General features: G+C 29.1%; 1 protein-coding gene across 2 annotated transcripts in view; it reads right to left on the bottom strand.

Annotated features, from left to right (window-relative positions):
- LOC142318902 (xibalbin-1-like) overlaps positions 1-12,614 on the bottom strand; it is a 177,337-nt gene that overhangs the window by 85,108 nt on the left and 79,615 nt on the right. The window contains exon 1 of one of the 2 annotated variants that reach the window (XM_075355552.1): positions 29-114. The exons of the other annotated variant lie outside the window; for it this stretch is intronic. Coding sequence (XP_075211667.1) covers positions 29-68 — 40 coding nt within the window. The 5' untranslated portion in view covers positions 69-114. Of the gene's footprint in view, positions 1-28; positions 115-12,614 lie in introns of those variants that run through there. 2 annotated transcript variants of the gene reach the window in all.

Here is a 12,614-nt window from a genome sequence, read left to right as displayed (position 1 = left end):
ACGTTTGTACAATAAAGCATTATCTTACCGTAAAGTAAGAAAATTGTACGCGGTCCTTTAGAGCACATGTAAGTTGAAAGCGTTTCCCTGTTTATTTTCCTTGTTTCTTCATGCATGCACAGGAAAGTATGTTAAGTCAGCGTGTAAATGATCGTATTGAGTTGAATCGCCCGTGGCAGAGACTCGTTTTCTGTGCATGCGTCATTAAACAAGGATGGCCATACTACAGTAATGGTTTCTCTTTTTATTTCTCTGACACCTTTTCGGCTTGCTAACGTGTCCGATTGTACCTTAATAGAAAAGTGTTTTAAATTTATCTAAAACACTGTTTTAAAGGGCTATTGTATACTTGTAATAGTGCTAATAATTGTAAGTAAATTTTCTCACAGAACTGTATTATGTAACGACAAGCTCGATAAAATTGCAAGATGTAGGAGACAAGAAGATTTAAAATTATTATCCAAAACAGGAATCTTCATCGATGTTGTGTCTAATTAAAATCGAGTCCAAGTTGTAATTTGCCTATAAGTTGGGATGTAAACACTTTTTGTGAAAGCTAATAAATAATTTTATTACGGACATTTTATAAAATCTTCTTCCTCTTTTATCTCAATCATTATATGCGGATAAGTTTGAGGATAAATATCTATACTGTATTCGGTTAGCTTATAGATTGAGGAATAAACAAACTTTGCTTTTGTAGACAGTTCGTCATGATTCTGAGAGTCATGTTCCCTGCATCAGTGCCAGTTCACAACACAGCCATATCTATATATAACACTATAAACATTACTCATATATAGTCATGATGTAATTAATTTGTCATATACAGTGTAACTAGTATTCCGTTTGATTTTACTTTAATCCACCAAAGTACATCTATATTCCTTCAGTATACCGGTAGGACTGGACAGTCATGACTGTTTTACATTTTAACTGTGATCTTTTTAACTTTTGACTTTAATGCGATAATTTTATCTACTGATGATGGCTTTCAAGTAAGCCGAAAGACCTTGAATTTATATCAATGTGCTGGTAAGGTGGATTTCATTAATTGTTCATATTATTTAAATAAATAGATGTTAAAAAGATAAAAATGATATAAAATAAAGAAAGAAAAATGTAAATGAAGATTACTCTGATTAAAATTAAAAATTCTCATTTGAAAGGATTATTATGTTTTAACATTACATGCGATATAAATTGTAATTATGAAATAGTGTAACAAGGATCAAAAATACTTTGCAATATTAATAAATATAAATGCTTTATTCTGAATCTGTATCTAAATTTAAATAAGTTATATTTTTATACTATTAGAATAAATAGACTGATGCAAATTAAAAGCTCTTGTAAAACATTTCAGCTTAAAATTTTGCATTAAATTAATTGCGACTAATTGATAATAAAATATTTTCTTGGCAACAGTTTTAAAAGATGAAAAGCGAACTTTTTATACTTCAAAAAGAATAAAATTGCGAGGTATAAAGATGCTGTATAATTCTTACATATAACAAAGAATAAATGTATTCATTATTTTATTTATGAATACATGCATCTTAAATATATAATTTGTATTTTTTTTTTTAATGAATTCGAGAATAGTTAAAACTTAGATAATGTTTTTTTACGTAAAATATTTTATTCATTTTTAGTAAAATATTAATTCTTATTAAAATATTAAGCAGCATAATTGAAATAAAACAAAAATTCAACTAAGAAAAGACCCTCACATTAGTCAACCTTTATTATACTTTGCACGCAATTTCATTGTCCATGAGATAAAAGGAAAACACATTTCCTTTAAAGGATTGTATTATTTTACTACCCTATTATATTTTCAGTTAATAATTGCATTACTTCCGTTACGCAACTTCCGTTACTTCAAAAAATTTTAGAAAAGAAACTTATTTTTTTACTTCTTATAAACCTAACTCAAATCAAAGCCTGTGCAAAACGTGAGAAAATACGGAAAAATAAGAAAAGGTGATTGGTTATTAAAAAAAAAAAAAAGTAAAAAAGTTATTACGACCTGAATAAATTGATTTTCAATTCGGGAATGTATTCTAACTCTCACAAGAAGAAAATTAACTGACACCTTTCTTACGAACAATAGAACATAAAAAAGCAATTACAAAGAATTATTTTTATTAACAGTCCTTTACGTCTATTAATGATTACTATTTATTATTCTGAACAATTTCTTATACACCTTAAATCAAAAGTACGGACCAATTTTTTAAATAAATAGAGAAATATTAAAATCATTCGTGATTGAAATACATGATCTTGGAAAGTAGCTAATAATTAGAAAATCGATTCAAAAAAGCGTAAAATGGGCGAGTGTAATGAAAAAATAAAAATTGTTGCGTAATTAGTAAAGCATAATGTTAGATTATTTACGGGCTTCATTTTTGCGTAAATTTGAAATAGTTTAAAAAGTACACAATAAATGGTAGTTTTCTGTAACTATTATTTGATATTTTAAAGACAATTTTCTGTTACAAAATTGTGTATATATAGAGCATTCGGAAAGTCGCTATGCAGTATGCTTTAGAATTATTTGGTACATCCTGTAGTTTTAGCGTTAGGTTGGTTGCCTGTGGGTTTGTTATAAGCACCCAGGTTGAACTAGTGGTGAACGCGTCTTCCCAAATAAGCTGATTTGGAAGTTGAATATTAGATCCTGGATACCGGTGTTCTTTGGTGGTTGGGTTTTAATTAACCATACATCTCATGAATGGTCGAACTGAGACTGTACAAGACTGCACTTCATTTACACTCATACATATCATCCTCATTTATCCTCTGAAGTATTATCTGAACGGTAATTACCGGAGGCTAAACAGGAAAAAGAAAAGGTTCGTTGTAAGATATCGTACTTGCTACGGTACATAAAGATGTAAAAAAAGAACTGAATGGTTTTCTCTACAAAGTAATGTGTGTTCACGAACTGAAACCTACAGATCATGCCAAAAGAATAGATTATTGTCAATGGTTTAAACGTTTTATTGACCAAAATTCTGTAGATATCCTCAATATTAGTTTTTTTTCGAGATGAAATTTGGTTTCATCTGGGAGGGTACATCAATTCACATTATACACGGCTGTGGTCTGCAACTAACCCCCCATGAAGCGTCTCAGCCTTTTATTCGGAGGTCCCGGGTTTGAATCCCGGTCAGGCATGGCATTTTCACACACTATAAAATTCATTCATTTCATCCTATGAAGTAATACCTATTGGTGTCCCGGAGGTTAAAAAAAACACCCATGAATTACACGAATAATCTTTAGACGAAACGAAAATTGGAATTAGGGTCGGTATTAGTAGAACGCGCATTGTGGTCCAATATTTTTTTTGAAAATACAGTTAATAGTTATCATTACTGTGTTGTAATAAATTTCATTAGTCAATTAACAAGTGGAAATCAATCACGGTTGGTTCCAACAAGAAGGCGCCACAGCGCATACAGCTAACAAATCAATGACTTTTTTACGAAATGTATTTAGTGAATGGATTATTTCGAGGGGTTTGTGGCTTGCACTATCTCGTTCTGACTCCCCCAAATTACTATCTATGGGAGCAGTGAAACAAGCAGTGTATCGCAACAGAGACCAAGCACGATTAACGGACTAAAAACCGCAATAAAAACAAACGCATACATTCGAGACATTCCAGTACATCAGCTGGTTAAAGTGTTTGAAAACAAACTGAAAAGTGTGCAGTATTGTATTGATATTGGATGAGGTCATTTTCAAGATCTTTCATAAACTATTTCAGTTATTATAATATCCGTTTCTATAAAATAATGAAATAAAAATACAAAGTAAAAATTAAGAAACTTTCCTCATTACATTTCCATAATTCCAGTGCACAGCAACTTTCTGAATGCATTGTATTAAAAGAAAACTAATCGGGGTGTAAAATAAGATCTCTCTTGATATTTTTACCATTTTTTTATGATGAGATTTATCCAAGCATCAATCTCATCGATAGACACAATCAAAACCAATAAAAATTACTTTCAGTGTAAAATGTTAGTGAATCTCCTTACAACCCTCCCAAAAAAAAAAAAAAAAATTGAAAAGAGGCCCAATAGGACAAATTTATAGGTAATTATTAGTTTTACACTTTCATCCCTGGATTAGTGATACATTTTAAAACTTGCTATTGTAAGTATATAGTTATGTATACAAATTACCCTTTTAGCTATACTATCACTCGATTTAACTATCTAGAATTAAATACCGCTCAGTAATTAGAAATTTACACGATAGTTTCTATTCCAATGGAATATTTGGTGGTTTTAAATTAAATTAATTCAATTCAACATGTAATTAAATTATTTCAATTTGGAATTTTAAACTACACAAATACACTGTACGTTTATTTGTTTATTCAAACTAACTTCATATGTTTATTTAATTGTTTATGTAATCAGAAATAGTCGAATGGTAAAGCAATAAAGGTCACATATGTACTATTATAAACTGAATTATTCGTACATTCTACCTATACTTGAGAAATAGTGGTCGATTAATTCAATTCGGAATTAATGAACATGCAGTTCGTTATAATGTTTGGTATTGTTGGAGCATTTTGATAAAATATTTGAAAATTTGATGTATTTCGTTGTATAGCATTGCATAACATTTTGATAGTTTTTACGGATGATTGTTAATATGAAATAACACAACGTAAAACAAATATATCGAAATAATATGGAATTTTACTGGAAATAAATTATTTAAAAACTGGTTCGGGTTAATAAAAACGAGAACAATAGGCGCCTAAAGCGACTTAATATTTTAGAACTTCTCCGAGATTTGAAGTGAATCAGCTATCCTAGGGTGTTGTGCAACCTCAAACTCTTCATTTTGTTTCGCCATTTACTTTTTTGAGTTTTTTATTAGGTTCACTGTTTTTTTGTTTGATTAGTCATTCTTAGTGTTATTGACAAGATTATTTTTTGGTAATTACTTTGCTTTTTATGTTCTGAATTTTATCAATGTTCTTTGGATTCATCTTGTATGTTCTTATTTACAATTATTATATATTTATGTGCACTGTGTAAGATAAGTATACATATGATACAAATATACGAGAATATAAAGTTTTTTGAAGGATTTCAGTGAAATCCTTCTCTGTTTGTCATTTTATTTTGTATTAAAATTTATTTTTTAACTCCGGTAAATTGGAATAGATTGAAAATTAAACACAGCGGCAAAAAAAAGATTAGTATATACTTAACCATGATTTATTCGATAGTATCTATAGTATTTGATATTAATTCGATGGTTTGGCTAGATTAATTAGAAAAAAAAAAACAATTTTAATGATTTATTTATTTGTCGAATTTGATTTAATGATACAAATATTTTAAAAATCACCTTGTTAAAATTTATGTAACTTGAAAAAGATGATTATTCTTATTTAACTGCATATATGTTTTGCGCTTTCACCGGTATCCGAAATTAATTTATTGATTGTTTAAATCACCTTTGTTATTAATTGGATTTATTAAGAAAGTACGCACTTTAAAAAAATTTGAGATTTTTTTTCAACCTGAAGTTTATTAAAGGAGCGTTTTCCTATCAATCATCCTGATTTGACGTCGAATTATTCTGTTGACTTTCAGTTTTATTCTTTATTAATTTATTCATGAAAAAGTTGGTGGGTTATACGTATTGTGACTTGACTGAAAATAATTAAGTACCCGGTTATCAATAACGTTCATGGCAAAATTATATTGGTCCTTGTCTTATCTATTATGAATTTTCTGGAAGATTAAGTATGAAGGAATGAATCAACAATGATTTTAGTCTTGTTGGAAACAAATATTTTAGTATTAATTAACACAATATTTATCAGTTTATCAACGGTATTTTTATTTGTTCAAAATAATCAGTTATTATTTTTTTTATTATTATTTTCATTCAAAAATCTCTATTACAATTTAGCATGAAAAATTAACGTCCTAAATAGTTTTTGTCACCAACTGCAAGAGACTTATGAATTCGTAATAAATTTATGTATGTTTTTCTTTCCTTTTTAAAATTTATATCAACGTTACAGGTAGAAAAGCTTTACAGGTCATTTATCAAATAAATCGTTGAAATATATCTTGATTAAAATTATGTTCATATCTAATGTGTGTCTCAATGTTTTTAAGTGCGGTAAAATTAGAAGTACTTTAATAATAATTATTTTTTATTATTAAATCATGAATAACAGGAAATAAATTTCCTATCAATTTTTTTAATATTTTCAATTGTGACTGAAATTACCTACCTATTCCTACTAAAACAGTTATATCAGTAAGAAATTATGCTACGAATGACCAAAATGAAAAATCACATCGCTTACAAGATCGACAAAATATCAAATATAAAATAAACGATTCGCTTTGGCTGTCCTCCAAAACTAAAATTTATTTTTTATACTGGAAACGTTTACAGAGTTTATTATTTTTTTCTTTTTGGATATGTTCTCTTGTAAATTTTCTTTAGCTACACCGTAATTTAAATGATAGTGGAATCTCGAAGAAGTGTTAATTGAGAAACTACAGTTCATAATTGTTTCGTTCATTTAATATAATACACTACATATAATGATGCTAGGCTTAATATAAATTCCCACCAAAAATGTATGAATAATATGAAAGAAAAAAAACTACAGAGAAGCGCACGAAATGATTCAACATTTTTTTGGCAATAATTGTTTAGGTTAATTAGTGTGTTTTATATTGACAGAAGTGACAGCAGTTCATGAATATTAGTTTCTTCTGTTTCCGAGTACGCTGTGTGTGTATCTTTTCAAGATGGCTGACAAAGGAAGACTGACTATTGAACAGCACGTAAAGACTGTATTGTTTTTAATGAACCGAAAAGTGTGGTGCTTACACAAAGACGGTTTCGTGCACATTTTCAAACTCGGTGGTCGCCATTATTTAAAACAATCAATAGACTTTACAAAAAGTTTAATAGTGATGGTTCAGTTTTTGAGAGTAAGAGCGAACGGACTGCCGATGTTCGTTCTCCACAGAATGTCGAAGCTGTCAGAGCAGCGTTGCTGAAGAGCCCGAGCAAATCAACAAGAAAGCAGCAGCACAACTTGGGATTTCTAGGCGATCTGTGCAGTGAATTTTAAAAACTGATTTGCAATTGTACCTGTACAAATTAACAGTGTTGCCTAAATTAACGGTTGACAACAAATATCAAAGAATGGCATTCGCTGAATGGGCTGTGAACCAAGACGTATTGTTGAGCAATAGTTTTCAGATGAGCCACATTTTCGCCTAGACGGGATTGTTAATAAACAAAACGTGCGTTTTCGGGCTTCCGAAAATCGACAAGTGCTTCATAAAAAGGTGCATCACGCTTCTAGAATTACTGTATGGGCCGCTATCTGAAGTCATGGGGTAATAGGGCAATTTATTTTTGAACAGACACTGAACAGTGAATGTTATCCAAACATGTTGCATAATAATTTTGTTCCCCAGCTTCTTGCAAAAGGGGTTCAATTAGAAAACGAATGGTTCATGCAGGATTGAGTCAGACCGCACACAGCTAATGTTGTTTTAGACTTTCTGCATGAAACTTTCAACGCGAATGTGAATTCAAACCGATTTCCTAATCGTTTTGCGCATGGACAGAACTGGCTCCGGAATAGTCCTGATTTGAATCCGTGTAATTATTTCCTTTAAGGATTTCTAAAGGAAAAAATTTTCCCTAAACATACTCGTACAGTGATGGAACTGCGATTGCTGATCACTGAAGCGTGCGATGAGATAACCGAGGATATGTGTAGTCGAGTTATTAACAACATAAGAGTTCGTGTTGAAGAAGTTGCTAGATGTGATGGTGGTCATATTGAACATGTGATAAGCAGAACATAATCTCCAGATGTATAGTAAACACGTTGTATTTTATTTTTCTGTACTGTGATACAAATAAATATTTTTTAACGAAACCAAATTTTGGATCATTTCGTGCACCACTCTTTATTTGAGTTTGCAAATGAAAACATTTTAAAAAACTTCAGTTTCTCCACATATTGTAAAAAAAAATTCATATTTGTTCCAGCAATATTATGTGGTTTTGTAAAAGATTCGTTTCTCAACATTTTGTGTGTGTGTGTGTGTGTGTGTGCGTGCGCGCGTGCGCGCGCGTGCGTGTAAGATTATCTTTTGAAATATTTTCGAATGGAATAGATTTGAGAAATATACTTATAAATATTGCGTTAACAAGAAGTATTTATAAAATAAACATGTTTACTGCAGTTTGAAATGTTATCTCGTTTTACACATTATATGGAAAAAATCTAATTTTCTCGTAACTTTTTCTTCTGTACAACTTAATACAACTTCTTAGTACAACTTCTTCTTCAACTTTTTCTTTCCATATATTCAACAGTATAATTAAGTGTATCTTCGAAGAAGAAGAAAAGAATCTTTAATGTTTTAATATTATGATATTTTAAATAAACGATCTAATTTACTCTTATTCTATTTAATTATCTACTTATATTTATTTTATAATTTATTTTTATTAGTCTTGATGGTTCATCAGCAACTTGAAATAATTTTTTTTAATTTTTTTTATTGACAGCTGAAGTATTATTAGGGGTTAGAAAGAAACTTCTTTTTTTAATAATTAAAACAAAATTTAGTTAGTTATTTGAGTTATACTAATTATTTTAAATTTCAATCTCTTAGTATTTAGGTAAAAAATTATATTATTGTAACAATATTAGTTATAAAGGTAACGCAATTATCTAATACATCTACAAGATCGTTTATAAATGTTACCTCGTTACACAATTTATAGTATTTTAGTGAATTTCCATTGTGGATTTGGTGCAGATGATGATAAGAAACCCAATTACAATGCAAATGTAAAGATAACAACGATTAAATATTCACTTAATTTAAATGACAATAAAAAAACGTGACTTAACAAAGTTTATTTAAATAGTAATAAAAGAATAAAACTTATTTAAATAACCTTAATTTAATAGAAAAATAAATGAAATAAAAAAGTCCTTTGAGTAATATATTTTTTTTTAATAGATATAATTTGAATTATTAATAATTCTATAGTAAAATAACTTCTTCATTAATTATTAAAAGTTAAAACTCGTAAAACTCAATTTATTTATTAAATTAAATTTAAAAAAATAATTTAGTTAAATTTAATCTGTAAATTGTTTTTTAAAGCACAGATGTAATAAAAGTTACATGTCATATCTACTTCTTAAAATGTTTACTTCACTTCCAATTTGAAGGTTTCTTTAAGAAATTACATAAAAAGAAATTTAAATTACTTTTAAAAGTAATTTTAATTTTTATACTTCCTTTAGCAAACCTGACCTTATTTTGGATAATTCAAAATCATTTTTCATAATAAAAACTCTAAACGTTTTATAAAGTTGGTATTTGAATAAACAAAAGCTCTTTAAAGAGCCGTTTAATTACCATTTATTCGTACAAGGAAGTATTTTAATCCCAAAAAATTTCGATTTTCAAATTTCAACGGAAACATCCATTGAATACATTTTGATACATCCATTGACCAGCCCTGAATACATTTTGACTAGTTTTGGCATGACATTTGTACGTACGTATATATGTACGTACGTATCTCGCATAACTCAAAAACGATTAGCCGTAGGATGTTGAAATTATGTTTTTTTGAAAATTGAAATTTAATTTTGTTGTAACATTTAGTTGTGTGCACCTCCCCTTTTGATTGTAATAGACCGAACCAGAAGAGTTCAAAAAAGCACAAACTCGAAATAAACCTGGATTTTGGACTTTTTCTTATGTGTAGTAATAAGCCCTCATTGAGAGCTTTTCAACGATATATCATAAGTGATACTTATTTTCATTCGTTCCAGAGTTACAGCCAAATAAAAGTTTAATTAATGAAATATTTGGATCTACAAGGCACACCGGTTCAAATTCGACTTCATCGCCTTTTTTTAACTTTTTTTTATTTAAATATATTGGTTTATTAATAATTATTAACCTCTGAATCTAACAAAAAAAAAAATCAATAAATAATAATAAAAAAGTATGAAAAAATATCAGAAGTTATTAATGAAATAAAATTTTATGTACTTTTCTTTTTAAAAAAACGTGTATATGTAATTTAATAGGCGTACAAGGAAGTCATGTAGTGTCCATATCAGATTTTTTAAATCAATTTTAGACAATGATGAAAATCAAATTTTTTCGCATACGGTTAGAATATTTAGCTACCGAAAAATGCTTTATGTTGAATATTTTCACCACATACGATTCAATTTCATTATTTTTTATGAAACATAGGACATCAACAGCTACGATTATTTTCTAGATGGAAATTGGTAGCGTATGAAAAGATGCCATGCCTGACCGGGATTCGAACCCGGGACCTCCGCATGAAATGCCGAGACGTTACCTACTCAGACACAAAGATCGACATTTTCATTTTTAAGAGAGTTTAAAATTTAATTTATATAAGTTTGGTTTTAATTTTCAGCTATCGTTTTACTAACCAGGCTTACCAGGTCAAAGGTATTGTCGGAAACAAAGATAATAGAATCGCGAAATTATTTCTAAAACTGCGTAAAGTAAGGAATTTGGTTTTCGTTATTCATTCAAAACTGGGGATATTTTTTAAAATGCTTTAGAGACAAAACCTTATTTGTTAATAATTTTATTAATGGTCGGCCAGTTGATAAAATGGTTAGCTAGCTGTGATACATATACTGTAACTGATCACGGGTTTGATTCTCGGCAAGGGTCTGACATTTTTTCGCCTATTATTTGACCCATCTTTTCCTCTCGTTAAAATACACAATAACAGGTCCAAGATTAAAGAATAACAAATAAAAATACTACATATAACATAGTTTTATTTATTAAAAAAAAGTCATGCGATGACGCGCGCGTGCACGTGTGTGTGTGTGTGTGTGCGCACACACACACACACGCACACACACACACACACGAGTATATAAATTAAATTTAGTATAATCATTCTAAAAGGAATTAGCCACATGGTCATAACAAATTTTCCATTTTCCGAATATCTAGGAAACTGGAATTTGGCTTAATTATTTGCATAGCGACTTTAGCAAAATTAAGCAGAAATTAGTTTAAATAACAACGGTTAAAGGGTTAACGTAGGAATTCCTAAGCATACAAATTTTGTACATTATCGTTCGATATTAGGTAATCTGAGTTTTAGACAACGAACACGTTTTTTGAACAACTAACACACGCGCGCGTGGCTTATCGAAAGGTAATTTTTTTGTTAACGAAGTTGATTATATTTCGAGAAAATGTTTTAATTTCGAATTACTTAGGTATTATTTAAATTTTAAGAATTACTGAAATCCACGTTAAATAACTTGAATTAATAATTAAATCTGTTAAATCTGAGGATTTTTTTATGCAAGGCATTAACTGTTCGAATACTCTTTATCACGTTCTAATTACAGTTGAAAAACTATGCAAAATAGTGCTAAACATCTAATTGAAGAAGAAATATCAAGTAATTATAGGTCAAAAGATTTTTTTTTTCCGTTAGTCTATTTTTTTATACTTTGTTAAAAAAAGAAAACGAAGTAACTTCTCACCTAGGTAAAATATTGAATTCATCTGGTGTGTATTTATTTTGCATGAAAATTTTAGACAACGTACGAAAATACGGTAATAAAATATAGTTAAATCTCCAGTTGTTTGTTATTAAATCATTAGTGCTAAATTAATGAAACAAACTATCTTTAATTTCAAAAACGTCATACATAACTTATTATGATAGGTTAAATAATGACAACTGAGATATATATTTTTCTTGCCTTCTATTGTTTCATTGCTTTTCATTTCATTACGAGACGACGATTGGTATTTCATTAATATAAAAAATTAATATCTCGGTTGTTATTTGGTCTTTTATTGTGAATTGGTACTTTTTTCTTTAGTATTAAAAGTTCAGATTTTTTCTCCGGTAACATATTTCTTCTGAGAATAACCAATTTTTCAAAAATTTGGCATTGTTAACTTGATTACCATTTTCAAAATTCGTTTTTTTTTAGTACAGTTTAACTTCACCATAAAAATTACAAAAAATAGATTGAATACATTAGTTCGAAGTAAATTAATTAATTTTTTGCGAAAAAAGTTTATGAACAGAGAGAAAGCGAAGCGATTTCGTTGTATGCTCACACGACTGTTTTTCTTCAGTTTGATAAAAAGAATTATTTTCAAAAGTAACTTTTTGTGGATATTATCTATTTTTTTTTTTAACCCCCGGGACTACCGTTAGGTATTGCTTCAGAGGATGAGGTGAATGATTTGTAGCTTACGTGAAAATGACATGCCTGACCTGGGATTCGAACCCGGTACCTCCGGATGAAAGACCGAACCGCTAAGACTCGTGCCACGGAGGCCGGAAAATATTATCTGAATTAAAAAATTGTATACATACCCCGATGACCGAGAATTATCTGAACAACTTTGATACTGAGTAAATAATTTATTTATTGAGATACAACAACTGGTTGTATGAATTTAGAAACATTAAAACTGAAAGTTTTTTTTTACCTGTAATCAAAGATATTCAAT

The sequence above is a fragment of the Lycorma delicatula genome, chromosome 2 (genome assembly GCF_047948215.1).
Source record: "Lycorma delicatula isolate Av1 chromosome 2, ASM4794821v1, whole genome shotgun sequence".
In the NCBI taxonomy this organism is placed as follows: Eukaryota; Metazoa; Arthropoda; class Insecta; order Hemiptera; family Fulgoridae; genus Lycorma; species Lycorma delicatula.
This window is presented reverse-complemented; position numbering and strand designations above follow the sequence as displayed.